The sequence below is a fragment of the Xiphias gladius genome, chromosome 23 (assembly GCF_016859285.1).
Source record: "Xiphias gladius isolate SHS-SW01 ecotype Sanya breed wild chromosome 23, ASM1685928v1, whole genome shotgun sequence".
Taxonomy (NCBI): domain Eukaryota; kingdom Metazoa; phylum Chordata; class Actinopteri; order Istiophoriformes; family Xiphiidae; genus Xiphias; species Xiphias gladius.
In genome coordinates, this window is record NC_053422.1 from 28,865,865 (window position 1) to 28,893,336 (window position 27,472).

Consider the following 27,472-nt stretch of genomic DNA (forward strand, 5'->3'; position numbering starts at 1 on the left):
GATCGATACCATAAGAGTATTTCGTAAACTGTCTAACTATTCTTTTAACAATCAAATGGAAATTGGACAATGGCTTACATGCAGTGACTGTCATGTTAAGTGAGTGTATTAAAGTGGAACTCCACTGATTGTACACCAGGTAGTCCAGGTATTGGGGAATAGTGTCAAAATAACAAAAATGTAGAACAATAATTTTGGGCTTGAATTAATTCTGTTGGGCAGTAGTAGCCTGTGTTGTGTGCACAGAGGCTCCAAACATTTTCTTTAAAAATTTATTCAAATGGCAGTTTACAAGCCATTCTAAAAAATTACTGTATATTAGTTTAACACAGTCCACTACAACACTCCCACTAAGGCCTACAAAATTGCAGAATAGCATCATCAACACCTTTCTGGCACAGTCCTGATAAAACTGGAAAATTATAAGGGTAGGATTTATTCCAAGGCTGTTGTACAATGTTCTTTTCGATCAGGCAGGGTTTTATTTTTTCTGGATATTCAGGGTTTGTGTTATCAAACAAATTAAGATCATAGCAATTATTCATTCATACAGCAATTTTTAGATTACATTGGATTTCCTAATGTTGTTGCATCTTTCCTGACTTCATTGTTCTGTCCTCCTTAGTGTGTGGATGTTTTGCTTGCTCAGTCTTGGTCTTGACTAAACTACACCAAAATGTTCACAACATTTTTCTTAACTAATTTTCTGATGGTTAAAAAAAAGATAAAATATCCAGTTTTAGTCAACTAAAAACTGAGGATGAGGTTGACTAAATTAACTAAGACTAACTTGGACTTTTGATCTCAGGGCTAAGACTAAGAATAAGACTAAGACTAAACCTAAAAAATAGACAAAATTAACACAATTTGGGAGCGCTAATGTATGTGTGAAAAAAAGTAGTATAAAATCTTTAGTGTCTCCAGCAGTGTGAAGTCTGATAAATGTCCTCAAGTGATGTCACTCGAGTCAGCATCAGCTGGGTCATTATTGAAAATTAAAAAATCTGGGGGTGTTGATTTAAAAAGGAGTGAACCTACCAGACCTCTATAGCTCGCTCCTCATCCCTGCTGCAGGCTAGAGGCTCCAGGCTACATTAGCCACTACAAGCAAATCACTGACTGAATTGTTAGTGACTGAAAAGCATTGTGAATAATGTAGGTGACAGGTTTTGACAAGGAAGAAGAAAGTGTGGAATAAAAAATTTGATATATCTGGATCTGCTGCATCAATTTTGATACTTTAAAAAAAAAATTGACCATCATGAGTCCGACAATGTTATAAGAGCGCAATGTTAAATCCGTTATATCCATATGGAAATCCATATGGAGTTTCCTCATTCAAACCACTGACTGAGGTATTTTTAACTGAGTGAATTCATTGGACTTTTATTGTGAAATCAAACACCTTTTGCTGTTTCTCTGAAATTGCAAAGAAAGGGATTGTTTTATTTTGAATTGACAATGTACTACCTGGATAAATTAATTAATCCAAAAAAAAATTAATTAATTAAAAAATAAGATTATGTGCTGCTTTGAGCTTGGCTTGCCTATAAGTGTGGAAAAATAACTCAGACATCATATATGTGATCTGATCATGACATGACCCCACAAAGAGCTGCTAACATCAGAGGACACTGGGTTTAAAGTGGAAATGTAATGTTTCACGTGCAGCAGAGATGGAAGTGAATTTGTTTGTAGAAGTTTGATGATGTGATGATGGCATGAGATATCTGATGTGTGGAAAAAGTGAGCTGTGCCAGAGTGTTGGGATGTGGCGTCCCACAAAGGCTGTTTGTTCAACCAACATTGTTTTATGTATGTGGTTAGACTTTCATCAGCACACTCAGTATTCAATTTACATACTGTCTACTGATCTGGCACTGAATGTTAAGCTGTTTATGCTATCTCAGCCACTTTATTCTGACACTAAGATGTGTGTGTGGAAGTCTCTGTGTGTGTCGTAGACAGATTGCTTTGTCCCCTCCACCCCCTCTCCTGTGGTTGTGCAGTATTGTGTTCTGGTAATAATGATGGGTTCTGTGCCTCCAAGTCTCCCTCCCAGCAGGACACACACATAAAAGGGCCCTTCTCAGGGCAGCCATGTGCGTGTCTATGTGTGGTTCTTTGCGATTGTGTGTGTGTGTTGGTTTGTGTGTATGTGCGCATCTTTGTTTGATTCTAAGAACATCATTTTTGGAGGTGCATGCTGATTGTGCCTCATACTGTGCGCGTGTCCAACCTATCAAGGTTCACATTGGTACTCTTGCTTTCTGTCTCTACCTCTATCTCTCTCGCCTTCTCCCTCACTCCTACCTCACCCTTTTTCCATCTGTCTTTCTGTTCCCTCATTTTTCCTCCTCGTATGACATTTCTGCTGTCCTCAGAAAACTTCTCTGCACTTCCCCTGTGCATATCAGCTATTGAATTTTATCAGGGGGGCCTCTCCTTTTTGCTCTTGCAAATCAAAGCAGCCACACATCCGAAAACAATAGTTCCTACTGGAGAAACTTCGAGTTCCACATAATCCAAATGCTGTCTGTGATAACTAAATAAATAAAAACAGGCTTATAGCATCATCCATGCCAGCCAGCTGGGACTATACTGGCTGAAGAGCATCTACTGTACTGTGCTACGCAAAAAATAAGACAGAGAGGTGGACTGTTTCAAAGAGAGTGAAAATGGATGTTCCTCATTGTAAGTTAGATCAGTTGAAGCAACCTGTGTGTTTTTGCCCATGACCACTGGCATTAAGTGGTGTCCACAGTGTTTACTGACTTGTTTAGGGTGCTTTCACACCTTAGAGGGGTTCAAACAAACTTTGGTAGCGCTTGGTTTTCCTGTTTAGTTCAATTAATTTAGGCTGGTGTGAAAACTTTCATCAAACTCTGATGTGGAAAAAGGAGGGTCTCTGCTTTCAATCAAACCAGACCAACCACAGAATTTTGTGATACTAAGTATTTATTTTAAACATGAATTTAAAAGCCAAACCCGTGTTAAATCATTCTATCTATTTATCTACTTCTTAACCATGGGGAATTCTCTTCTTAACCTTGGGGAATTCTCAAAGAAGCATTCTCCTCAGCAATTTATGTAAGAACATTAATATTACAGTAAGAGGCCTCTTTTCAAACCTCTTTATTTTTGTTTATCCTTATTCATGGCATACAGTATGAGGTCCAGTTGCACTCTAATTAAGAGCTCATAATCAATGATTTTTTTGTCTTCTTTGTGAAACCAGAGAAGATGAAGAAACATATCAGGTTCAGTAAGGAGCAGCATTAAATTTGCTGATGTTGATGATGCAGAATGACATCACCAAAAATATCCACTAAATGAGTTACTATACCATATAACTGCTTTTGGATATTTGTAATAAGTCAGTGTGAACGTGGAATCAACCAGAACTAAAAGGCTGCATGTATATATATTTTTTTTCTGAACTGAAGTACAGGTCATGGACGTGGGAAGGGAGCTGGATTCAGCCTTGCTGCTATTTGTCCCAATGGCTACTTGTGGTATTGCAACAAAAAAAAAATCCCCTGTAGCCTAAAAAGCGTGGTCCACCGTTATGACGTCTGTAAAAATGTTGACAGGAAGCATCAAACTGCAAACAAGGTTAATTATTATTCATTGTTATGGCTGGATATCAGCACCAATCTCCTGATTTTGATTTACAAAGTCCAGAATCGATTCATTTTGATTAATTTCTTGATGATTGGATTTGATTCTAGATGATTCAGTTACATTGGATAAATAACAATGTTGTGTAAGGTGCTTCTCAGAACTTGTGCTGGGAACTTACATTTCCTCTACACTCAACAAGTGAGCAACACTGTTGTGTCCTAGAATACAAAATTGTATAAAGTCACATTATTGGCTAAACTGTAAACACATTCCTTTATAAAACTGTGGATCAAGGATTTACAGTGCTTTCCTTGGCAAATGCAAACACGAGACATCTATATTTTTTAGTTCTACAGTACATATGATATGAATAATGAAAAACCTGCGCCACTTACAATGGTTTCACCATTGTGCATATTTAAAAAAAAAAAATATTATCCCATATAGCTATGCATGGACTGTAGCAGATGCTTCACCTAAGTACGGACATCCACTTTTACTATCACTTTGAGAGCAGAAAGGATAGAAACTGAAAGTCTGCTTACTTATTCATCTGCACTGTTTGTGTTGACAAGACATCAGCCTTATATCTGCAGTTAGCTGTTAGCTGGTGTTTCGCTTCCTGTCATGGACGGACTGAATAAAGTAGAATCCACACACTGTTCACTCGACTTCCACTGCCACACATCTCGTAACCAAATATAATATCTCTACAACAAACACAAAGAAGGTCTTTTTTTCAGTCTGTCCCTCTCCTAGATGCCAGAGTCAGTCAGTCACCAGGGTCCTATAAACTGCAGCACATCCGCATAGACTGTAATTATTCACCTCACAGGGGGGCATAGCATGTACAGGTACCACATAAAGATGTATAATAATAATGGGACAAATAATAAAACTAATAATTATAATAATAGGGTGAATAGTAATACTAATAAAACTAAATATAAAAATAATTAATGATAATCATAATAATTGAAGCAGTGGGTGTTGAGCAGGATCATGGGGGCAGTAGGTGGTTTGTAATCACAGATCCAGACTCTGCAGCACCAGGGGCAGAAAGACCTGCAGAAAGCAACAGGAGGAGAGAGATGAGAAAGCATAAAACTAGAAGAAGTCAAGTTAATAATGAGCATTGATAGGACATGAATACGTACAGATGGAGAGGAAGAGAAGCTTGGTGCATCATGGGAAGTCACCCGGCAGTCTAGGCCTATAGCAGCATAACTAGGGGGATGGTTCAAGACAAGCCTGAGCCAGCCCTAACTGTAAGCTTTATCAAAAAGGAAGGTTGTAAGCCTACTCTTGAACATGGAGAGGTTGTCTGCCTCCCGGATCCAAACTGGAAGATGGTTCCACAGTAGAGGAGCCCGATAACTGAAGGCTCTGCCTCCAATGTACTTTTGGAGACTCTAGGAACCACAAGTAAGCCTGCATTTTGGGTGTGTGTTCAGTGTTCTACTTGCCACATCATGCAGCTCTGACTGAACCACTTTCAACAAATAACCACTGCAGACACAGAAAATTTAGCACAGATGCAAATGTTTACAGAGAAAAGACACAAGTGCAAAGATCAATGCTGAGATCTTAAGAAAATGATATTGGATCAAATAATAATCATAAATAGTCTGAATACTGATTTTTTTATCCAGCCTTTCTCATTTTATCATGAATTGTTGATCCATGTATCCATCCATATTTATCAAACTTTCCCAGAGCCTAGAAAAGATTCTTTTGGGCACAATGTCATTGCAATGTAAAGTCTATGGACCAATCAGGTGGGGTCAGTGGGAGAAACACTAATGATCATGTGCAGTGGACTGCACAATGTGAAAGAAAACCCAGAAACTAGAAAACTATTTTGGCTTATTTACTTGGAGAGCAATTTTCAGAGGAATTAATGGTCGCCATCTTTGAGTCTGGTAACCAGTTCTTTTATCCATGCTACAGATATGAAAAAGACCCAAGATCTGCCTATGTTGAGTGTGAAAGGTCTCTTGATTGACATTCAAAATAAAAATTACGTAGATGAAATGCTTCTACATTAAAACAGACTTACTTGATAATCTTTTGTCTCATGATAAGAATACGAAAAAAACAACAGTAAGCAACAGTCATACAGTGACATAGTAGGGATACCCCCATTCCCTTCAGAACACTTACATAAATATCTTGTGTAGAACTTCCCAACTTCTGTCAGTTGTTTGTCATCCTTCAGGAACTTAGATGATGAACTTGCTGTTTATTCACATAAAGTCACATAAACAAAGTCCTAACCCAAATAAAATAATGTTATGCTGTAAAATAATACACATAGGTTATTAGACAATTAGGGGAATTGGAAATAAATCATGGCCTCAATTGAATGCTGCAACAAGCAAACTGAATTGTAGACACAACAAACTCCAAAATTAAATCCTCCAATCTAATTGAAGTAAAAATTGGTCTAATTGTGACATTCAAGTGGTGTTTTGTAAGTACTTTATGTAACCTGGTTTAAGCTTCTTTTGTCAGAGGATCTTTGTATGTGCAGTGTGTTGGAGATTCTTCCGAAATCAAATGCATAATTTGAATTTGCATTCAATAACTTAGTGGTCATCATCTCAGGGACAGTAGAAATATTATGTTACTGTCTGCAACAAAATGGAACTGAACAGTGAATTCTGCCCAGTCAGACAATAAATGTTGTTTTAGTTTCATGTTGAAGAAGCACTAAAGGTTAAAATGAGGGATCTGTTTTCACTGGTAACAGCACCACATACTGTACATTTCCAGTGCAGATAGAATAGAATTATATACAAAGTCATTCTGTGTAAACTCTTTTTTTCTCTCTCTCCCTCAAACACACAAACAGACACATGGAAGTTTATTGAAGGAATCTAGTTGTCATCTTGATCTTTTTTTATATTTGGGGGCAGAAGTACCTGCAGAACTCAACAGGAAGAGAGAGGAGAGGGACGAGAAAGCACAAAACTATGGGAGAGAGAAGCCAAGTTAATAACGAGGAGCTTGGTGCATCATGGGAAGTCACCTGGCAGTCTAGGATTATAGCGGCATCTGCCTCTGCCTCGCATTCTACTTTTGGAGACTCGGGGACTCTAGGAACCACAAACAAGCCTGTGTTCTGGGAACGCAGTGTTCTACTGGGGTAATAGGGTACTATGAGCTCTTTGAAATATGATGGTGCCTGACCATTAAGGGCTTTGTAGTTGAGGAGGAAGATTTTAAATTCTATTCTGTATGTTAAAGGGAGCCAATGCACAGAAGTTAACACAGAAGATTTTTTTTCCTAGTTCCTGTCAGTACTCGCGCTGCAGCATTCTGGATCAGATGGAGAGTATATAAAGATTTGTTTGGACAGCCTGATATTAAGGAATTACAATAATCTAGCCTAGAAGTAACAAAAGCATGGACTACTTTTTCTGCATCTTTTTGAGAAAGGATGTGCCTGATTTTTTCAATGTTGTGTAGGTGAAAAAAGGCAGTCCTTGAAAATGTTTTATGTGAGAGTTAAAGGACATATCCTGATCGAAGATAGCTCCGAGATCCCTAACAGTGGTGCTGGAGGCCAAGGCAAAGCCATCTAGAGTAACTTACAGTTTAGAGTGGCTCCTTCAATGCCAATTAAATGTTCTAGTCCATGTAATAGGATATGATGGTCAATAGTATCGAATGCAGCACTAAGTAATAAATAATGGTCCGATAAAGAGGATTCTGTGGAAAGACTATTAAATGTTCAATTTAAATGCCATATGTTGGAATGATGTTGAGGGTGTGGTTAAAACAGTGAGTGGGTTTATTTACACCCTGAGCGAAGCCAATTGAGACTAATAATGAGATAAAAGCAGTTCTAAGGCTATCATTGTCAGCGTCCACATGAATTTTAAAATCACCTACTGTAATTTATCTTTACTAAGGACTAAACTTGATAAAATCTAGTATGGGCTAGGAGCGGTCATTATAAAAAATAGAATAGGCTTTAAAGCTTTTCATGATGGATATGTAAGACTAAGAATCAGGCTTTCAAATTAGTTATATTTGAGTTTAGGTTTGACCAAAAGCAGTTAGCGTCAGAGTCCAAAATGGAGGAAGCTGTTAAATTACCATGATGAGAAGATTTAAACTAAATGTCGTGCTACTTTATTCTCTGTCTGACATATTGAGCACAAATAGCAACTCAAAGAGGTACGGTGGGCCAACAAAGATCACACAAAACAAATTCACTTTTTACAATAGTGCTTCCAGTGCCACAACAATACATTACATCCCCTCTTCTTCAGACAAGGAACATAATCACTAAGCTATAATGCTATTCTATTAAATTATAAGGCTAATATAACGTTACCTCGACTTCACTAACTTGAGGAAGGCCACCAGTTCTAAATATGATTTTGGCATCTCAACAGTCCATTAACAGTGCTAAATTTAAGTTGTTATAGTAACTATCTTAAATGTTGACCAACTTTATTATTTAAACTTGTACAAACAATCACAAATTCAGTCTTTCATGGGGCTTCACCAGTCGGCCTCATTTTGTGTTGTATGGCATAGAAAGGCATGCTTGGCCAGAGTCCAGGGATTCTTCAGGGGCAACATTTCCTGACCTGGTGAAGTATCAGCTGACTCAGTCAAGGGCTCATCACTTAAGAAGTGGCAAAATGATTTGCTACTGCTGTGCTCTTGCAAAGATGTTGGCTGTTGCTGCAAAGCTCTTTGCTGTCACAATCCACAGTGTAGGACCTGGGTGCGCTTTGTTTCTGAACAGCAACTGCAGGGATTTGGTTCTATCCTGACCTCTTCTCCAGGGTTCAGTAGCCGGCGATGTGTAGTTGCCCAGTTCTTATTATTGTAAAACTTTTCAGAAGTTTGAGACCTACCCAACAGATGCCTGACTTTGAGAGAGTTATAGTTCTTTGGAATGAGCAGCTATTGAGCTGTAGGCAGTTTATTTCAGGGTCTTCTACCCATCAGCAGTTGTGCAGGGGACAGGGTGGTTCTGTAGTCAAATAGCACTAGATGTTTGTCCAGAGCTTTGTTTGTTTGTCTTCTAACTGTTTGCACTGCTCACTTGGCCTCTACATTGGAGTGAGGAGTGTGAGGTGATGATGTGTGGTGTGGTGACTTACGGCCGTACCTCTGCCGTAAGTCTCTGAATTCTTCTGCAGCATACTGTGGGCCTGTTTGTATGACAGTGGGAATGGCATATCTGCTAAATTGAGCTTTCATTCTTTCAATAAGGGTACGAGTACGCTGGTCTTTAAGCTTATCTACTTCAATGAACTTTGAGTAATAGTCCACTAACACAATATAGTGCTTGCCTTCAAACTCAAAAATGTCAGAAGCAGGTGCATATGAGAGTTGAAACCAGCGATTTTTTGAAAATGTCCTCAAGTGGTTTGTGATCATTATAGACTGTAACCTGCTCCAAAGATGTAATGATGAAAATTCATGCATGTGTGGACAATTGAGGTGATTTCTTTTTCTATTTGTGCATAGTGTGTTTCAGTCAGAGCCTCAGGTTAAAGCAAAAGGATTAATGTCCTGCAGGAGCAGAGCACCCAGTCCGCTACTGCTAGCATCACAAAAAATTTCTACAGGCTCTGCTGGGTCATAGTACTTCTGGTGGATGTGAGCACAAGTCCTTGAGCCTGAGCTGGTTTCCATGCAAAGCTGCCGCATGGGGTGCTTGTTCTTCACTGAGGTTTGGAATAAACTTGTGACAAACCCTAGGAAGTGGCAACCAACTTCTTTGTTGATAGGTGAAGCCACACACTGGACTGCTTTAATCTTAGCCGGTCTCAGCCAACCTGCACTTACCAAGTGCCCCACATATGGCACTTGGCTTTGCTAAATGTGACAGTTGTTTCAGGTTGTAGCTGGTGGCTCTTTCAATAACCTTGCGCATAATTTTATCATGTATTTCTATATTAGGCACTGCAATCAGAATATCATCCATAATGGCCGTGGCTCCTGCTATGCCTTCTAGCATACCATTCAATATGTACTGGAAAATTTCCAAATGGTAGCCTGAGCCACCTGAATCTTCCATCAAATGTGTTGAAGGTTGTTAGGGACCATGAGTCTTCATTCAGTTCTGTTTGGAGAAATCCAGATTTAGCATCTAGGACTGAGAATATTTTATCACCTCGCATTTTTTGCACCTTGACAGTGTGAATGAGGTTATGCTCTCTTTTGATGACTTTATTCAGATCACTTGGATCTATGCAAACCCTTATTTTGCCTCCACATGTGACCGTGACCATGGAGCAGATCAATTCTGGAGGCTGTTCAACTTTAGTGATGTAGCCATTTTCGTCCATTTCATGGAGTTTCTTTCCTCTGAGTGCAGCAGGCTGCCTGCACACTGGATGCACAACACCTTTTGCATTTGGCTTTGTTTTGATTTTGTACTCACCTGGCAAAGTCCTGTAGTACGTACTAGTTCTGGAAAGTCACCTAGACCTTGTGGAGCAGTCTCTGGAGGGATGTTGTCTTTGACAGTGTTTTGAATTAAGCTTGACTACCTGACCTAATTCTTCAGCTGTGGCTCCGCTGAGCACTCTTTCTTGAAATATGTTCACAATCTCTAACTCAGCACTAATGTCACTGATTTTGTATTGGAGTGTTAGATCTACTACAGCAACAGGTTTAACTTCGTGGTTGGAGTAGGTGAGTAGCAGTGTGCTGCAGCATCATAGGTCACCAGTGTACAGGAGTCACTGATAACTGTCCAGTGTTAGTGTGTTGCACTTGGCACCCATGTTTATCCTGAATTGGACCTCCTGTGACAGTTTAGTGATACACACTGACCATTTGTCTTCAGTTAATGAGTCTGCAGGAGCCACAATTTGATTGAAGTTAATGTTCCGTATTTCCTCATCTGCCTTCTCTTTTATTGGTGACTCCACACTCAGGGTTTTCGCTTCACATTTATGGCACACAGCCATCCAGTGACTGGGTTTGTCAAGTAAATGTTGAGCTGTTAGCTGGACACTCGCCTTTATTCCACTTGTGTTGGGATTACTTGCTGCAGCTAGGACAGTTAGCCTTTAGTTTCTGCTGCACTAAATTTGAACATTATGGATAGTGTTCCTTTTTATGGCCACCTTGGGTTTAGCAGCCACTGTAGACATTTAACATATAGCATTATCTCTGGCAATTTTCATGTGTTTCTGTGTTTCTCGTGGAATTCTATCGCCTTGGCGAGCGTCAGATCTTCAACTCTGTCCAGCAGTCCATCTTGCACTCTTTTCTCACAGAATCCTGTGATGATGGTGTCAATTAGCATATCATCAGGTTCACTATACTGTCAAGCCATTGAAAGCAGCCTTAAATCCTTGACAAAGTGGTCAAAAGTCTCACTTGTAAATTGTTTCCTCTTTATGAAGCGATGACAAACAATCCTCTTGTTTTTTCTCACCTAATGTAGCTTGCAAACTTATCCAGCAATTTGGTAGGGTCCTCTTTTCCCACCCTTACCAGAAAGATAATGGTTCAAAAACAAATGTAACATGACTCCTATATCTGTCAAACTCCTGATATATATATATAAGTAGGCAGTATCCCGGTCAATCTTGAGCCTCAACAATACATTACAGAAGCTAAGAGGTAGCTGATTAGAGTCCTTCTTTGGTTCAATATAAGAAACCTGCACCCACCCCATATCTGCAAAGCTTGCTACCAGAATCAACCCGTTATCCAAAATTATATCTAAATCCAAATCTGGACCCGACCCGACCCGACCCGGTAAGATAAGTCCCATTACCTGACCCATACCCATAATTAAATACATAAGCTGCATAGTCAAAAACTTTAAAGTGCTCTATTTTTACTTGCGCAACTAGTCATCAGCCTTAGGCTAAACAAATATCTGATCACATTGCTTAAACTATACAAAAACACAACAGCAATGTGGATTTCTCACATTGGCTCATGAATGGGTTTAATTAAATTGAACTCATTTAAGAAGTAGACCTAATGACCACAACAGGATCACCCAAAATGGGACAAATAAATACTTAATGTAATAACCAAATAAAGCTTTCTGTGTTTCACAAGGGTCCGTGAACTTGTATATACACATTTCAGTAAATGGGAAAGTGGTCTCAGACTTCTGGACCCCACTGTATGTATATATACACAAATCAGTCACATTAAAACTGGTAACTGATTTTAATTTTTTAGCATGAAGCTTTCTTCTTTGACACCAGGTTGCTACAGTACATTCACTAAAACCAATGTGTTAATAGTTCATACTATATTAATTGTATTTGTTTCTGACCTTTTCTTTCTTTCCCTCTCTGTGCTTAAATTTTACCTCAATTTTACTCTTTTAATATGTTGCCCTCCATCTCTTTTGTACTCTCTTAGATGCGTTGCCATCCGCAGCACCCATCTTCCCCTTCCTACCATCGTCCACCGACTGTGTTGAAGCTCATCGGGTGTGCTCTGCCGACTCCCAGTGTGAGGCATTGTACAGGGGCTTGGAGCTGTGTGGGGCTGACGCAGCGGTGTCCCCCCTAGGGGAGCAGGCGGCAGCTGAGTGCCTGGAAAGACAGGATGCTCTGCTGGCCAAACACCCCGCTCTGTTGGCCTGCAAGTGCCAGCGTGGCTTTCGTAAGGAGGAGCAGTGCCTGCGCATATACTGGAGGGTGCGCCTGCTGCCAGGTCAGTCAGGGCTCTGCTGGAGTGGGGAAGGGTGTGCATGAGAGTCTGTATGTGGATGCATATCTAAAACTGGGTTTCCATCCAGTATTTTTAAGAAACACATTTACTTAAATTGAAAAAAGCTTAACATACTGTACAAAATTACAGATTTCCACATTGTAATTTATGTTTAAGTGATTTATCCACATTAAGCCACGTTAAGCTTGTTCGCTCCCATTTACCTTCCTTTGCAGTTTTTTTATTTGAAGAGTTCTGTTACTAAGTCATTATTTTTACTTTGCCAAATCAAGATCGTGAAATTCTCATAAGAATTTTCATTCTTTAGTCCATCCATTTCTTTTTCTATATTCACTTATCCCACATAGTGATGTGGGTGGGGTTGGAACCTATCCAGGAATGCACTGAGTGAGTGGCAAGGTACATGCTGGACAGGAAGCCATTTTACCACAGGGTTTAAAGCTGCACTAAATAATGCTCTACATAAATATAGGCTCAAATGACTGAGTAATGTAAAAAGGACTGCAGATAGTTACAGAACCACAGAGAATTATCACCAACTCTGCCCCAAGCTCTCAAGAATTTTTTTTGGCTTTTTCAGTTCTTTATTGTTTTGATTCAATCTCACTGCTTCTTTGATGTGTAAATGGCTCAGGTGTTTCCTAAAACAATTTTAAAAGGCTGTAATACGTCAAACATATATGATGCTCAACCTGTTGTGGAGTTGTAATCTGTAAAAAAAAAAAAAAGATTAGTACAGCTTTAAGGGCAAGACGCACTTTCTGTAACTGCCACTTGTGGCCATAGGAGCTGTTCAGCAAAAGTTAGAAAGCCTCAGCCGTGGCAATAGGGATTATGTTTTGGGGTTGTCTGACTGTCTGTGCCAGTGTCATGAATACAATATCTCAGGAACGCCTTGAGGGAATTTCTTCAAATTTGGCACAAACCTTCACTTGGACTCAAGGATTAGATTTTGATGGTCAAAGGTCAAAGATCAATTTCACTGTGACCTCACAAAAAAAAATTTTGGCCATAACTCAAGAATTAATGCACTAATTATGATAAAATACACTTAATACCTTTTATTAAATTCCTTCAAAGTCTTCACTACATATATGAGTCACAACAGACATGGATGTAAACTGCAACTTTCCTGGTTGACGGTGGCAAACAACTGTAAGGCTGTAACTCTAGTGTTTATTTTTTTAAAAGGTTCAGTCATTTCCTAAAATTGCTGGGCAACTCTAGTTTTAACAAATCTCACTAACTTAAGTGATGGATTAATCAAATGGACACATTTTATTTATAAAGCAAAAAGATTAAATGGGAAAAAAATTGAAGACACCTCAGGAAGAGCAACTGAGGAGGGATCTTTCGGGATGAACAGCTATGCCAATAGATGTTTTGTGTACAGCATAAAGCACATAGTAAATTTACAGTATGAACAAACAGGATGACAAAATTATAGATTGTAAACATCAGCCACAACATTAAAACTGGTAACTGGTTTTAATGTTGTGGCTGTGTATGTTTATTTATGGTGTATTTGAAGAATGATCCAGGAGGATGTGGGGCAACATCCAAGTGCCGCTAATAGAAAGGACCTGTGCCACACAACCTCCTCTCCACCATGGAGACCTGGAAAGAAGACAGACTACACAAATGCACAACAGGAAAACACAGGCACACCATAACAATCACATAGAGGGAAAGGGAGACAAGGACAACAGGAACACATTGAAGGTAAAGAGACAAGGAAGAGACTGGGACTCCTGGAGGATGAGGATCCAGATCTATAACATCTGCAATGGGGCACTGACAACTAGGGGAGAGACAGAGGTCCCAGGATGGCTGATGTTCCAGAGAGCCTGAGGAAAAAGAGAGAACTTGGAGGAGGAGAGAGGGAGAGAGGGAGGGAGAAGATCTCACAACCTGGATAGTAATCTGTTACTGTCAGCAGAACAACATGGACTAAACTGTACGTAATAAGTTGAACAGATTCATTATGACTAAAATCACCCCCAGGAGGGAGAATGATAACAGGTACAAGATTTGAAGTAATCGAAGAATAAGCCACAAACTGAAAGTTCCGGTGTAAAGATGAGTTCTAAGTTTGGTTTTAAAGGCCTTAGCGGAGTCGACAGTTTGATATCAGCTGGGAGCTTGTTCCAGGGGAAAGGGTCACGATAGGAAAAGGGGTATGCCCATTTAGGATTTTGCATGTCATTAGAAGCAAGTCTTATATGACTGGATAGGATGCAAATGAAGGGAATCTAAAATTGGTGTAATGTGGTCAAATTTTTTGGATTTAGATTGATTCTTGTTGCAGCATTCTGAACCATTTGAAGACTTTTAGTATTAGTGTGTGGCAGGCCAGTGTGTGGTGGGCCTGAAAAAAAAAACAGTACAATAATCAAGTCTGGAGGACACAAATGTGCAAAGTTGGGTCTTTGCATCTGCCTTAAAAGAAAAGACCAAATTTTTGCTATGTTAAATAGATGAAACAAGGCAGTACTGGTTTTCAAAAGGGGTAGAAAAAAATGTTACACAACAAGATTCTTGGCTGTCAGACTTTAAGAAATCGCACAGTTGTCTAGAGCTAGTTTTAGTTGATCAAACTGGTGTCTATGCTGGGTTGGCCCAATGACAAGCATCTGTTTTATCAGAATTATGATTATAAAATTATGTGACATCTAGTTTTTCACGGCAGACAAGCAGGCCTCTAATTTAATAACTTGATATGATTATGGTATGATTACTCAGCTGTATATGGCACACACAGCTGAGTATCATCAGCTTAGCAGTGGAAATTAATTCCATCACTGTAGATAAGTTAAACCAAAAGGTGAAATATAAAGAGAAAGAAGCAGAGGGGCCAAGAACAGAGCCCCGGGGTACTCCATATTTCACATCAGAAAATATTGATGTAGTATTATTATAGGAAATATACTGTGTTCTTTCAGATAAGCAAGACTTTAACCATGGAAGGACAAGACCAGAGATGATCTATGATGATCTATGGTATCCAAAACCACACTGAGATCGAGTAAGAGAAACACAGAGGTAGAATCTTAATCTATCATAAACGGAAGATCATTTACCAATTCAGTAAGTGCAGTTTAGGTAGATTGACACACCCTGATAGCAGACTGAAAAGTTTCAAAAAGATTACTTTTAGATCCTGGATCCCTGGATCAAGGTGTGTTTTTTAATGGTTTGACCACAGCAGTTTTGAAGCTAGTGGGGACAATGCCAGATGTAAGTAATAAATTAAAAATATTTATAAATCAAGGCCCCAAAACTGGCCAGAGATTTTTGCAAAGTTTAGCTGATTGAAGGTCATGGAGGCAGGTAGTAGGTTTCGAAACCAACACCCATTTATACAATGATTCAATCTCAAAGTTTGTTAAAACAGAGACTATCTGGAATTCAACATAATGCCCAGCTGGTTCTGCAGAAGAAGCTGGAGATGAGCAACTAATTTTGTATCAAATCTTATCTATATTACTGCAGAAAAAGTGTAAGAAATCATGAGCTGTAAAGGGTGAGCAGCTACGGTAAGAGAACTGCTTTTGGTTATGTTTGGCTACAGTGTATGTGTGGATGGTCATGAAAGAACCTGTCACCCAGGGCAACAGTTTGGTTCATTAATGCGTATTTAATGTGTTTTTGGACAGATAAATAAGATACATATATCAGGCTAATACAAACACAGGCTTGATTCAAACACAATACTTGTTAGAAGGAGACACTGATTGTTGGTTTGACTTCACATGGAATTTGTTGACAAGAAGAAAAATATAAAATTGTCAGCCTTAACTCTTGAGGATATTTAAACTTTGTGCTGCTTTATTTAATACGAGTCATTTGACACTTATAGCACACATTGTACATAGTACTTAGGATATGGTAGTTGGAATATGCCAAACTGGGACATAAATGTGATGAAATAGATGATATAAAAATTTAACATATTTCATAAACTAATCATATGTTTTGCATGTAAAATATTAATCTGCAAAGTGAATACTAGTTAAAATTGTTAGTAAAACAATTTCCCTCTGAAAATGAGTGGAGTAGAAGTATAAAGTAGTAGTACAAGTACCTCAACATTGCACTTACATACAGTGCATAAGTAAATGTACTTAGTTACTTTCCACCGCTGGTGGCTTACACAGAAACCACAGATGTAGATGTTTGGACACACATCATACACTGCTGGTGCATGTTGGTCTTGTTTCTCCATACACACGAGATACATCTACACTCATATTCACTCTAAATATACAGTGGGGTCCAAACAGTTCTAACCCCAACCCTTACCTTGACCCTAACCTAAATCTAATCTTAACCCTAAAACCAAGTCTTAACCCTCAAACAGCCCTTTGAGGTTTTGAGGACTGGCCAAAATGTCCTCAGAATGCCAAAAAGTCATCACAATGATGGTTTCAAACCAAAATTTGTCCACACAACCATAGAAAGACATGTGAACACACACACACACACACACACACACACACACACACACACACACACACACACACACACACACACACACACACACACACACACACACACACACACACAATAACAGAAGCACATCCGGAGTGCGGGTGTGATGTGTGCATTAGTAAGTGAGCTGACACTAGCCAGCGGACTCCTACTCCCCTGTGGCCTATTAGTCAGTGGAGCATTAGTGTAATTACACACTCTTCAGTTCCTAACGCTGCTAGGCTGCTCTAGTGTGTCATTACCATAAATATATAGTCTAGAATAGGATTTACATACATAAATACTTTACATGCCATTACATTCTTGATTGAATTTGTACTTTGGAGTGTGTATAAATAATTTGCAGGAACAAATGGCTCATCCACTAGTCAATCAAGACTCTTGCTACTGGGTTTCACAATTGGACAAAAGCTGCCTTCAATAACATGAGCTCATGGTGACTTAGGGTTTACCCTCCTAGCATTGTTATCCCTCATCTTATTCTACATTTTGTGCACATTTATGAGATTTTAATGACATAGTGATTGTTATTGGCAGATACATCTACAAGTATATTCTGCAGTGTTAGTATTTGATGTGGGTTATTTAGAGTAATATAGAAGGTTATTAGAAGAAGGATCCAAGTCATTGTATAATGTTATCCAAGATAATTACACAGCCTACCTGGGAAACTACAGTGGCTCTCAAGAAGTATCTTATCAGAGGTGCTGACTGATTTCAGAGCTGCTACAGGACTTGCCGAATGATAGAGGACTGAAACATGGTCTACTTATCTGCATTAGCTCTAGCACTACTTTCATTTTTTTCTTTGAAGTGATAGTATGGTTTATGACCAAATACCTGCAAAACTAATGACATTCTAATCAGCCTCAGCTGTACTTTGCCCTAATGAGAAAATGTTAGCATGTTAACATGCTAAACTAACATGGTACAGTGGTTACAGTATAGCTACGGAGCCCATACATTGAGATTGCATATATACGCATAGCTGATATGCACCTCCTCAAAAATGCAAAGACACGCAGAGGCCGCAGGAACTATGATCCATCAGCTTGGGTTACTTGTGTTTTCTCCAAGTTTCTAATGCCAGTTGAGGTTGTTGACAGTAAAGACAAAATCAAGCAAGTTAAGGAAAGGCTCAGTAATCTGTAAAGCCATGGCTACTGCAAAATCCTGCTCACTGTATTCACCTCTCACCAGGAGAAATCTGATGTTAAATTATAAAACAAAACCTGCACAATGGGTATCTAGGTATCTAAGTAGTTTGGAGGGTGCCAGACATTGGGTTGGGGGTGTGTACTCTCTCCTTCTAAAGTAGAAAGGGAGATACATGAAGGCAAGCAAGGAAGTAAACATCAATTCAGCACATTGAACTGTCAGAAAATACACGGCACAACTTAATGTAGAGATAGAATAGAACATATGACCCAATCACTTACTGTGCACATAGAGCAACATGCTGTGGGCCAGCTTAACTTTTTTGATGTGTTATCAATGATTTTTAACATATTTAGAGCTCTGGGTGATTTAAATATACTGTACTTGTTAATGATGCAGACAACTCATGTTTACACCAATGATCTTCATGATTTTCCACTGTCATACTGTATCATTCCTGTATCACTGCCTATGATTACATTACTTCTCTCTGTTTGATTGCTTTCTGATAACTTCAAAAATTGCTGTCTTGACTCTATGCAAAGACATACCCAACCCAAATCACCTTGTCTTCTTAGAGGAAAAAGTTGCACTTTACTGGGATCAAACTTTCCAGTTTGACACAGTAATCATTAAAGTTTTGTTTTCAACAGTTGAATGCTTTCTAAATCCTTTCCTTTTCACAGACCTTGAACAGTTTTTTCAGAGACAAGATAACTTGTAGTACATCATCTTAGATATACTGACAAAACAACTCATGGCCCCTGTTTTAATGTGGCTGATGCTCATTTATGAAACAGAAAAGTTTCTTTTTTGTTTTCTTTCAGCTTTCCGTAGTGCAGATTCTTATGAAAAGACTCCTGATGTACATAGCAAGAATCAAGTTAAACTTGAACTTAATTTTTTTTCTAACAAAATATCTGAGGACCTAGTTTGTCTTTGGCTAACAATTCTTCTGGCTCCAGTTGTTTGTTGAAAAAAAAATGTAATCTCATTGCTGCCTAGAAATAGCATGGAAAGTCTTGCTCAAAGTTGCAAATCATCTCAGATAGGTTTTGGTGGTAGAAAATTGGTGTATTTCAATTTCTCTTTGCTGTCTTTACCTCAATGTTTACCTTAAATTTTTTCCTTCCAAGCTACTGTGGGTCACATTGTAAATGGTAACTCAATTGTTTGCCAATGTATGTGTGTGCTGCTTTTTTCCAGGGGAGGATGAGCTGGAAATATCTCCCTATGATGACACACTAATGGATACTCGCATGGCCTCCTTGGTAGCAGGTAAAACACATTCTGACACACACACACACACACACACACACACACACACACACACACACACACACACACACACACACACACACACACACACACACACACACACACACACACACACAGAGTCACTCATTTAGTCTTTGTTATGATCAAGTAATTTGAGTCAGTGTCCATCACTGTCACACTTGGAATATTTAATGGCAGACAGCTCTATAGCTCTGTTTGACGAGTCAAATGAATACATGCCAGGAAAGCAGCTCCGTGAATCACTAAACCTTAGACATGATAATCAATATGTATCAGTCAACAAAGACATAGTAAATAGTGACCAGGTGACTTATGGGACTCTGCTCTTTGCATTTGCCTTCTTTTCTTTCCATCTCAGTACCTATTTACTCCCTCAGAATTTCTCCTTGTGCACTTCTTTCGGTGGTGTTGGGTAAAGTGGGCTAGATTAGAGGTCTGCTAGGCCTTAAACACGATGAAATTGTATTTTTTTTTTTTAAATCTAGCTTGTTTTTTGTGTTGTGGAGCCAGGAATTCTTAGGAGAGAGATAGGAAAGTGATATATGGCCTGGGCTTGATTTGAACCCTGGACATTGTAGCAACAAAGCACTATGCACTATAGACCCCTGAGCAAGAGAGATGCTCTAAGTCATTATATGTTTTTGCCCTGCTGACAGTGGGGCCAAAGGATTGGGTTGTCAGCCTTTGAGTTAGTTTGTTCATCCATCCAACACTTTGGTTCAGAGGACTGAATAGTTGGTATTGACAACTGCTGGCCAGATTGCATTACAGCAACGTTTCGGTACGAACATTCACAGAATCCAAAGGATAATTGCTGATCATTTTTATGACCCCCTGATCTTTCCTCCAGAACCACCGTCTTTCCCAGAGTTCCCTTAGACCAATACTTCTGTCCATGACAAGGTATCAAGACAACTAATGGATTTCTTTTTATTTTTGCTGTGTTTATTTATGGCCCCAGTGGATGATTCCTAATTTTATTAGCACCTGACCTTTTTTCTAGCACCTCCATTTGGACAAAATTTCTTTGAACAGAAGGCCCTTCCTTTCTCTTTTCTTTATAGGGCAATTTAGAGGATGAACCCTCTCCATCTTGGAGAATCCATGGGTTTTCCTTTACCACCACCTTCAGGACAAAGTAAACTTTACATTTTTTGTCCCATTACTGGTAAAGTTCTCAAAATAGCTAAGCGGGGTGGGCCAAGTACTTGTGTTTAGAGTAAGGCTAGGAACACCATTGGGGGCTCCTCCCTGGTGTCTAGGCCCAGAAAAAAAGCCATGTCATTTTGACACATCAATTTCTTCTTCAATTTACTTATGAGGCTCACCTACTGGGCTTCAAATCATGTTGCACAGTCTGCAAATGGTGAATATACCCCTACTCATTTTAATAGCGTTCTTTAGTTTATTCTCTTTAATTTTAGTTTTTGTTTAGTTTATTTTAGTTTACCATTGAAGCTTGTAACATATTTACCTTTAATCATTTTTGGGTCCATTGTAATTTATTATGGGACGGCTAGGAAGAAAGGACGATGATCATCAATGAAAAGAGAGGCTATAAATTTTAAGACAAGAAAAACAAAGTGGAAACAGTTGTCAGTCCACAATTGCCGCTCTTCACACACAAATGATAAGTATACATCAAAATGTTTCCACAAGCCTCCTTTCTGCCTAAATGTAAAAATCTAACCTAATAGGAATTGTAGTTTTGGAACTCTGACAATTAATTGAATGGGATTACTTTTGTAGACTAACAATGCCACAGAAACTGATGGTTGATTACCTAACTATATTCCCTTTTTTACTGCTTTTTTGTTCCTTCATTAAACACTGTGTAAAATATATCACCATAGTCCTCTACTCCTGCAGCAACTCACAGTTTAAAAACTAATAGCGGTAAGATGTACTTTTTAAACAATTATTGTTGGCGGGAAATGGCTCTTCCATTTCCCTCTTCACAACCTTTGCTAATTCAACTTTTCCTCACCTGCTCAGCCTCATCTTTCATGCAACTGGATGGTGAGAACCAGTGTCTGAAAGCAGCACAGGACTGTGGCTTGTACGAAAAGTGTGGTTCCCTGCGATCAGAGTATGTCCTGGCCTGCACCAAGCGGATTCCTGGGTCCAACCGATGCAACCAGCATAAGTGCCACCGTGCTCTCCGGCGCTTCCTGGAGCGGGTGCCTGAGGAGTACAGCCTGGGTGTCCTGTTCTGCCCCTGCACCAACACCCTGTGTGGTGAGAGGAGGAGGAAAACCATCGTACCCTCCTGCTCCTACCAGGAGATGGAGGAACTACAACCTAACTGCCTCCACCAGCAGAGTTTTTGTCGCCGAGACGACCTCTGCAGGTTAGATATGAAGCCATACAAATGTACGGGGCTGATACCATCTGTTAATTGTAACATGTAAAATGGCTATAAATTGACATTATTTGAGGCAGTTTGATGTCATATTGTAGAATTTATAGTATTGTTATGTAACATTGCTTGCATACAGTACAGTATGTGTGTATGTTTATGTGTGGATATATATTTTGTAATTATAGTAGAATCCCCAAATCTTTCAATTTCCTTGCAGCTCACCACTGATAAACTGTAAAATTGTGTTGACTTTAAAAATATGAGGACAACTGGAGTATTTTGGTACGTCTGGGGGACATAAAAGAATCAGGGAATGTAGGATATTGTCTCTAAATTCTGGTGCTGGCTAAAAATTATATCATCAGCGGTTAATTGATCACTCCCACTACTTCCTAAGATTTACAGTAATTGACAATAAAGTCAAGTTCACGCAATTTATTTAAGAGACATATTTGTACCATCAACTCCTGTCTAATATTATATGTAGTATTATATGAAATTGGATAGTGCAACAGAGCTATCATGATAATAATTCCTCATTTTAGGACTCTCCACCTTCCCATTACCTCAGAGCTCAGCACTGTGAAGATGGTTAGCTATTGGTCCACCGGGACATTTCATGTGCAAAGCTCACCAAAGTTGAAATTCAATTACTTTTTTACTTTGCCTCTGTGAATGGATTTGCAGATCAGAGATGCTGCATTCCAATGAATAGGTTTCACCAAACTTTCACCATGTTAAATACTGGTGTGACCAGGATTGTATGATGATGATGATGATGAAAATAATAATTGTTATTAGTTTTAGTGTGCCATGATGGTTTGATTGTTGTTTTAGAGGCTTTCTGTCTATTAGGGTTAATGCATGGGAAATATAGTTCTACTTAATACAAATTTATGTTGATCAAAAATAAGCAAAAAAAGAAAGCTATTATTGGCCTTCAAAAATAGATATATATCCTCAAGTCCTATATAAGCGGAAAAAGGCTCGAGGAACAGGTGGTCCAAAGCAAAAGTATCAAGAACAAAGTAATGATAAAATGAAAGAGAAAGGGCAAAACACAATAAAACGTGTAAATACTATTCTAAAAAAAAACCCTGCATCTATTGAACCTAAATTTACATGCACGCAAACACACCCCAACATACACACCCATCCATTTTTCCTTCCCATTTCTTGTGTTTGATGTTGAGTTGTTGTTTATGTTGTTGCCAGGTCCAGACTGGCTGATTTCCTTAATAACTGCCAGCCATCTCCTCTGACGGCCAGCGGCTGTCTGAAAGACTCAGCAGGCCTCTGCCTCCGAGCCTACGCTGGACTCATTGGTATGGGATGCAAGGGGGAGGGGGAGGTCAAGGGGGAGGAAATGTTGAGGTAGGAAAAAAGATGAGGAGCTGAATTACATAAAATAGAAGGCTGCATTTTACCTCCAGACATAACTTCCAAGAGAGAATATTTTGGCACGCTACTGAGTTTGTCTCTAGGACACTTTAAAAAGTGTAGAGATTTCCCTGAAACTTTGGAGACAAAGGCCTTGGGAAGTTAAATTATGATTACAATAGAAAGAGAGAATTGTAAAACATACAGTAGCCAAAGCTTATTTATGGAATTTAATTACATATGGGAGACTTGAGCAAGCACAAAGAAAAAAGAATGGTAACTAATCTGAAAGTCAAGATTTTCAGAGCATGCATGAACAAATTTAAAGCCCAGAAGAAGAGCAAGACAGGAGAGAATAGTGAACACATCAACATTAGGGCTCCCTTTACAGCCTGTCTCAAATCCAATCTGAGAGTAGAGCACAGTCTCTATTGCATTTGACTCAGAAGTAAAGCAAGTTCGTAACTTACATCAGGCTACTTCCAGTGTGTGCAATTTGTCATTTATCTAAAAGACTGTAACAAAAGAAACAGAAAACTTCACTGTCAAAAACCAACTGAAATAGTGACCACTAAAGCCCAAATATTTTTGTCTTTTCTGTTCATTTTAATCTCTCTTTTCATACTATGAATCATCAAATGATCAAACTAGCAAATGTCATAGTAAATCCTCATGTTAGCTACTAAGTTAATTAGCTAAGCAATAAGCTACTTAGTTGTGTCAATAATACAACAGTTACAGTAATGTCATCTAGCTATTGTTAGCTAACTATAAAGTGGGCTAATTTGATTGTAAACGCAGCTATTCTTTCACATAATAGTAATCAATGTGGAAATGTTATGTGAAAAAGCGATCATATTAGAGATATTAGGTTTTTTTTATTAGGTATTATACATAATACAGTCCTGTTTGAAATTATTGGAACCCCTGAGTGTTAAGCACAGAATTTAGAATATCTTAAGAAATAAATGCAAATAAACCAATTTTGTATAATCGAAATATTTTAATAAAATGTCCAAAGTTACTGAACAAAATAAAATTAAAAAAAATAAAACACAACTTGAATTATAGTGAAATAACGCAAACACAAAATGTACCCCAGAAAAAATTATTGTCACCCTTCAATAATATTAGGGTGCAGAACCACTGGCAGCAATGGCAGCCTCTAAATGTTTCTTGTATACATCTAGAAGCTTCTTGCACATGTCTGCTGGTAGTTTTTGCCACTCTTCCATTGGTCTTCTCCAAAGGTTTTCAATGGGATTTAGGTCAGGACTCATTTGCTGGCCGGTTTAAAACAATCCATCTTTTCCATTTCAACCATTCTTTTGTGCTGCTGGATGTGTGCTTTGGGTCATTGTCCTACTGAAAGACCCGAGACCTTTGCCTCAAACCTAGTTTTCTGACACTTGGGAACACATTTTGCTCCAAAATGCCTTGGTAATCTCCTGATTTCATCATTCCCTTGATACAGTCGATGTCTCCAGTACCAGATGCAGCAAAGTAACCCCTTACTGTAGGTAGGGATGTTCTTTTCCTTATGGGCTTCATTTCAGTGCCTTTATAAAACGTAGGCACTGCATTCCCAAAGACCTCTACTTTGGTTTCATCTGTCCATAGAGCATTATCCCAGAAAGAATAGGGCTTATCCATGAAAATCTTTGCATACATTAGTCTTGCCTTTTTGTGTCTTTCTTTCAACAGTGGTGTCCTCCTGCTCCAGGTCAGCCTGAAACGCTTTAGATGTCTGCGCTGTGTTTTTTCCACTATCCGTATCAACCTTCGTAGATTTCTCTCAAAGAGTTTCTTCTTAGCACCACGTCTAAATTCTGTACATCTAAATTCTGTACTTAAAATTCAGGGATGCCAATAATTTTAACCATGACTGCATACACATGTATCAAACTCCAAATTGTCTTGCTAATGGTAAAATAATGTAGCTGAGCCATGATACTAATGACAGGTGAGGTGTGGTTCACAGTAAATAATGCATATATCTGGCAAAGAGGATGAAAAGTTCTTTTAAACTTCCAGCATATAGGCATATGAGGGATTTTGACTTATGGAAACTTATGGAAAGTTATACAAATAATATTACATATAATAATATAAAAACTTTATTTATTCAAAAGTAAAAGCAGTAAACAAACAAATTATTTTGTGGAAGTTAGTATTTGGTGTATTTAGACTGAGAGACTCATTAAAGTTTTTTTTATTTTCACTTGTTTTCTCAATTCACCTTTGTCATTAATAACACTCCATACTTAGAAGGCTATACTATCAGTGGTTGATGATACTTTTGGCTGTAAGACACACTAACATGAAGGGAGGGACTGAAATGAACAGTAAAGACAGAGAAGTTGGGGTTAAACCTAAAATTGTCATCATGACAACAAAAACTAAGTGTTGAATACATTGTCCTAACACTCTCTAAAACAAATCTAATAGTATGCAATCTCAAAATCAAAGTCCTGTACAGAATCCAGTGAGTGAATGGGAAGAAGTATAGAAGGTCAGAATGGTAGAATAATGTGTAGAGAGGCAGAAAGTGTGTGAACGGGGTGATCAGACAGAGCAGAATTGGGGGAGGAGAAGCAGCAAGATAGAAAATAAGGACCCATGACAGCTGACAATAGATATGGATAGAGGAGTGTTAAGTGGCTTTCTGCAAGCTCTGACAATGATGGACAACTTTTCCGCAAGGCTCATAGCTTTTTTTAAAGGCACAACCTGCATAATCCACATATTTAAACCAGGGTGGCCTGCCAGAGAAAAAATATAACGGCAGTAGTTTTTTGTTTTCTCTACAGGAGTTAATTCTCCTGTAGTGTGCTAAATAACATTTGATCACACAAGACAGAAAATCCGATCATTTCTATTACTGATTATTAGGTGCATGTTGACATACATCCATTTGAAATTTAGTAATGAAAACGATACTGTATCCTGAAGCTCCAAACAATATGCTTTTCAAAAACAGTCTTATACCATACTGATATAAAATAGAATAAAACCAGCGGCTGCCTGTACAATCATGCCTCCTAGAAATTACGATTATGCTACCAATTTGCTATAGCAAATGTGTTTTGAGGACACATAATGCTGACCGGCTTATGTTTTTAGTAATGTGGTTTTTTTATGATCATGCTGAGAAAATTCTGTAAATTAACGAAAATGTTTATACTAAATATATCAGTAAAGTGTTCACTGACAACATATTATACAATATCCTTTTGTAGAAACTAAAGTCTTATTAAACTTTTTTTATGGTTATGCTTGGGCAATCAAAAATTTGGTTAAGGTTAGAGAAAGATCATGGTCTTGGTTTAAAACACAATAAGTCTGCAGAGACTTGAAGTAGGAGACAAAACATGTTAATTAACATTTAATCAAAACCACAATCTTTCCTCAAACTTAACAAGTGATTTTGTTGAGTAAACTTAACCACTCATGGGACTCAAAATCCAAACTGTGGTCTCTGGTGTCAAAGTCCTGTTATCTGTAAGTCCACAATCCACCCTGACCACCTCCCAATGACTAATGTGTGATAGATGTAGCACTCACAGGCAACATAGAAAAATGTTGCCTGTGAATATAATCCAGGCACCATTAATGTTTCATGACTTAACATAATTGAGAAAAACAACTTAGTATTGTATAAATGTGTATCCATTCTAAAAAGCTATGGTAGGCTCTGGCCGGCAGTAAAGTGTAATTTGACCACATAGCCAGTAGAAAATCTGGCAAATAAGCTTAATCATTTTTCATTTTCATTTGATCACTCTTGGAAAACAAAGCAAATCGGTGTATTTCCCAAAATGTTGAACTTTTTCTTTAACATTTAAAAGTGGTAAAAAGGCTCCAGTTTATTTTCAAAATTTGGGCTATCTGGCTCTAAAAATCGCCAAGATGACATCAGCAGAAAACCCCATCTTTAAGCTTTGAAATATCCCTTCAATCCCTTCAGGGAAGGTCACAGATTGTACATCATGTGTTTTCTGTAGGCAATAGTTTAGCTTTGCTTGCAGTAAAAAAAACAAAAAAACAAACAAAAATAAAATAAACAAACAAAAAAACAGCAGTTTTGTTTACATCTCTGAATACTGTGATAAAGATTATTAACATTAAAATAAAGCATATAGTTTCTCTGACTAACTTTGACCCTTCTGACCTGCAGGTACCATCATGACGCCTAACTATGTCAGTAACAGCTCTGCTGATGTGTCACTGTCGTGCAACTGTGAAGGCAGCGGCAACCAGTGGCAGGACTGTCTGAGACTACAGCGGATGTTCACTCACAACACCTGCCTGCGTGAGTCTACGCTCTATATGCATGTTTCATATACTCGTCTCAGCAGTCAGAGTATGCCAGATAAGATGAGTTTGATTTAGTTATTTGTTGCCTATTGGCCTTTAAACTGAATTGATTTAGGGATAACATTTTGATCAGATTTCGGACAGTTTATCATATTC

General features: G+C 38.5%; 1 protein-coding gene across 1 annotated transcript in view; it reads left to right on the plus strand.

The window, feature by feature from the left end:
• Positions 1 to 27,472, plus strand: part of gfra3 (GDNF family receptor alpha 3) — a 52,840-nt gene that overhangs the window by 16,502 nt on the left and 8,866 nt on the right. The window contains exons 2-6 of the mRNA XM_040119405.1: positions 11,995 to 12,291; positions 19,165 to 19,236; positions 21,253 to 21,607; positions 22,835 to 22,944; positions 27,177 to 27,311. Of these exons, the coding sequence (XP_039975339.1) occupies positions 11,995 to 12,291; positions 19,165 to 19,236; positions 21,253 to 21,607; positions 22,835 to 22,944; positions 27,177 to 27,311 (969 nt within the window). The remainder of the gene's footprint in view (positions 1 to 11,994; positions 12,292 to 19,164; positions 19,237 to 21,252; positions 21,608 to 22,834; positions 22,945 to 27,176; positions 27,312 to 27,472) is intronic.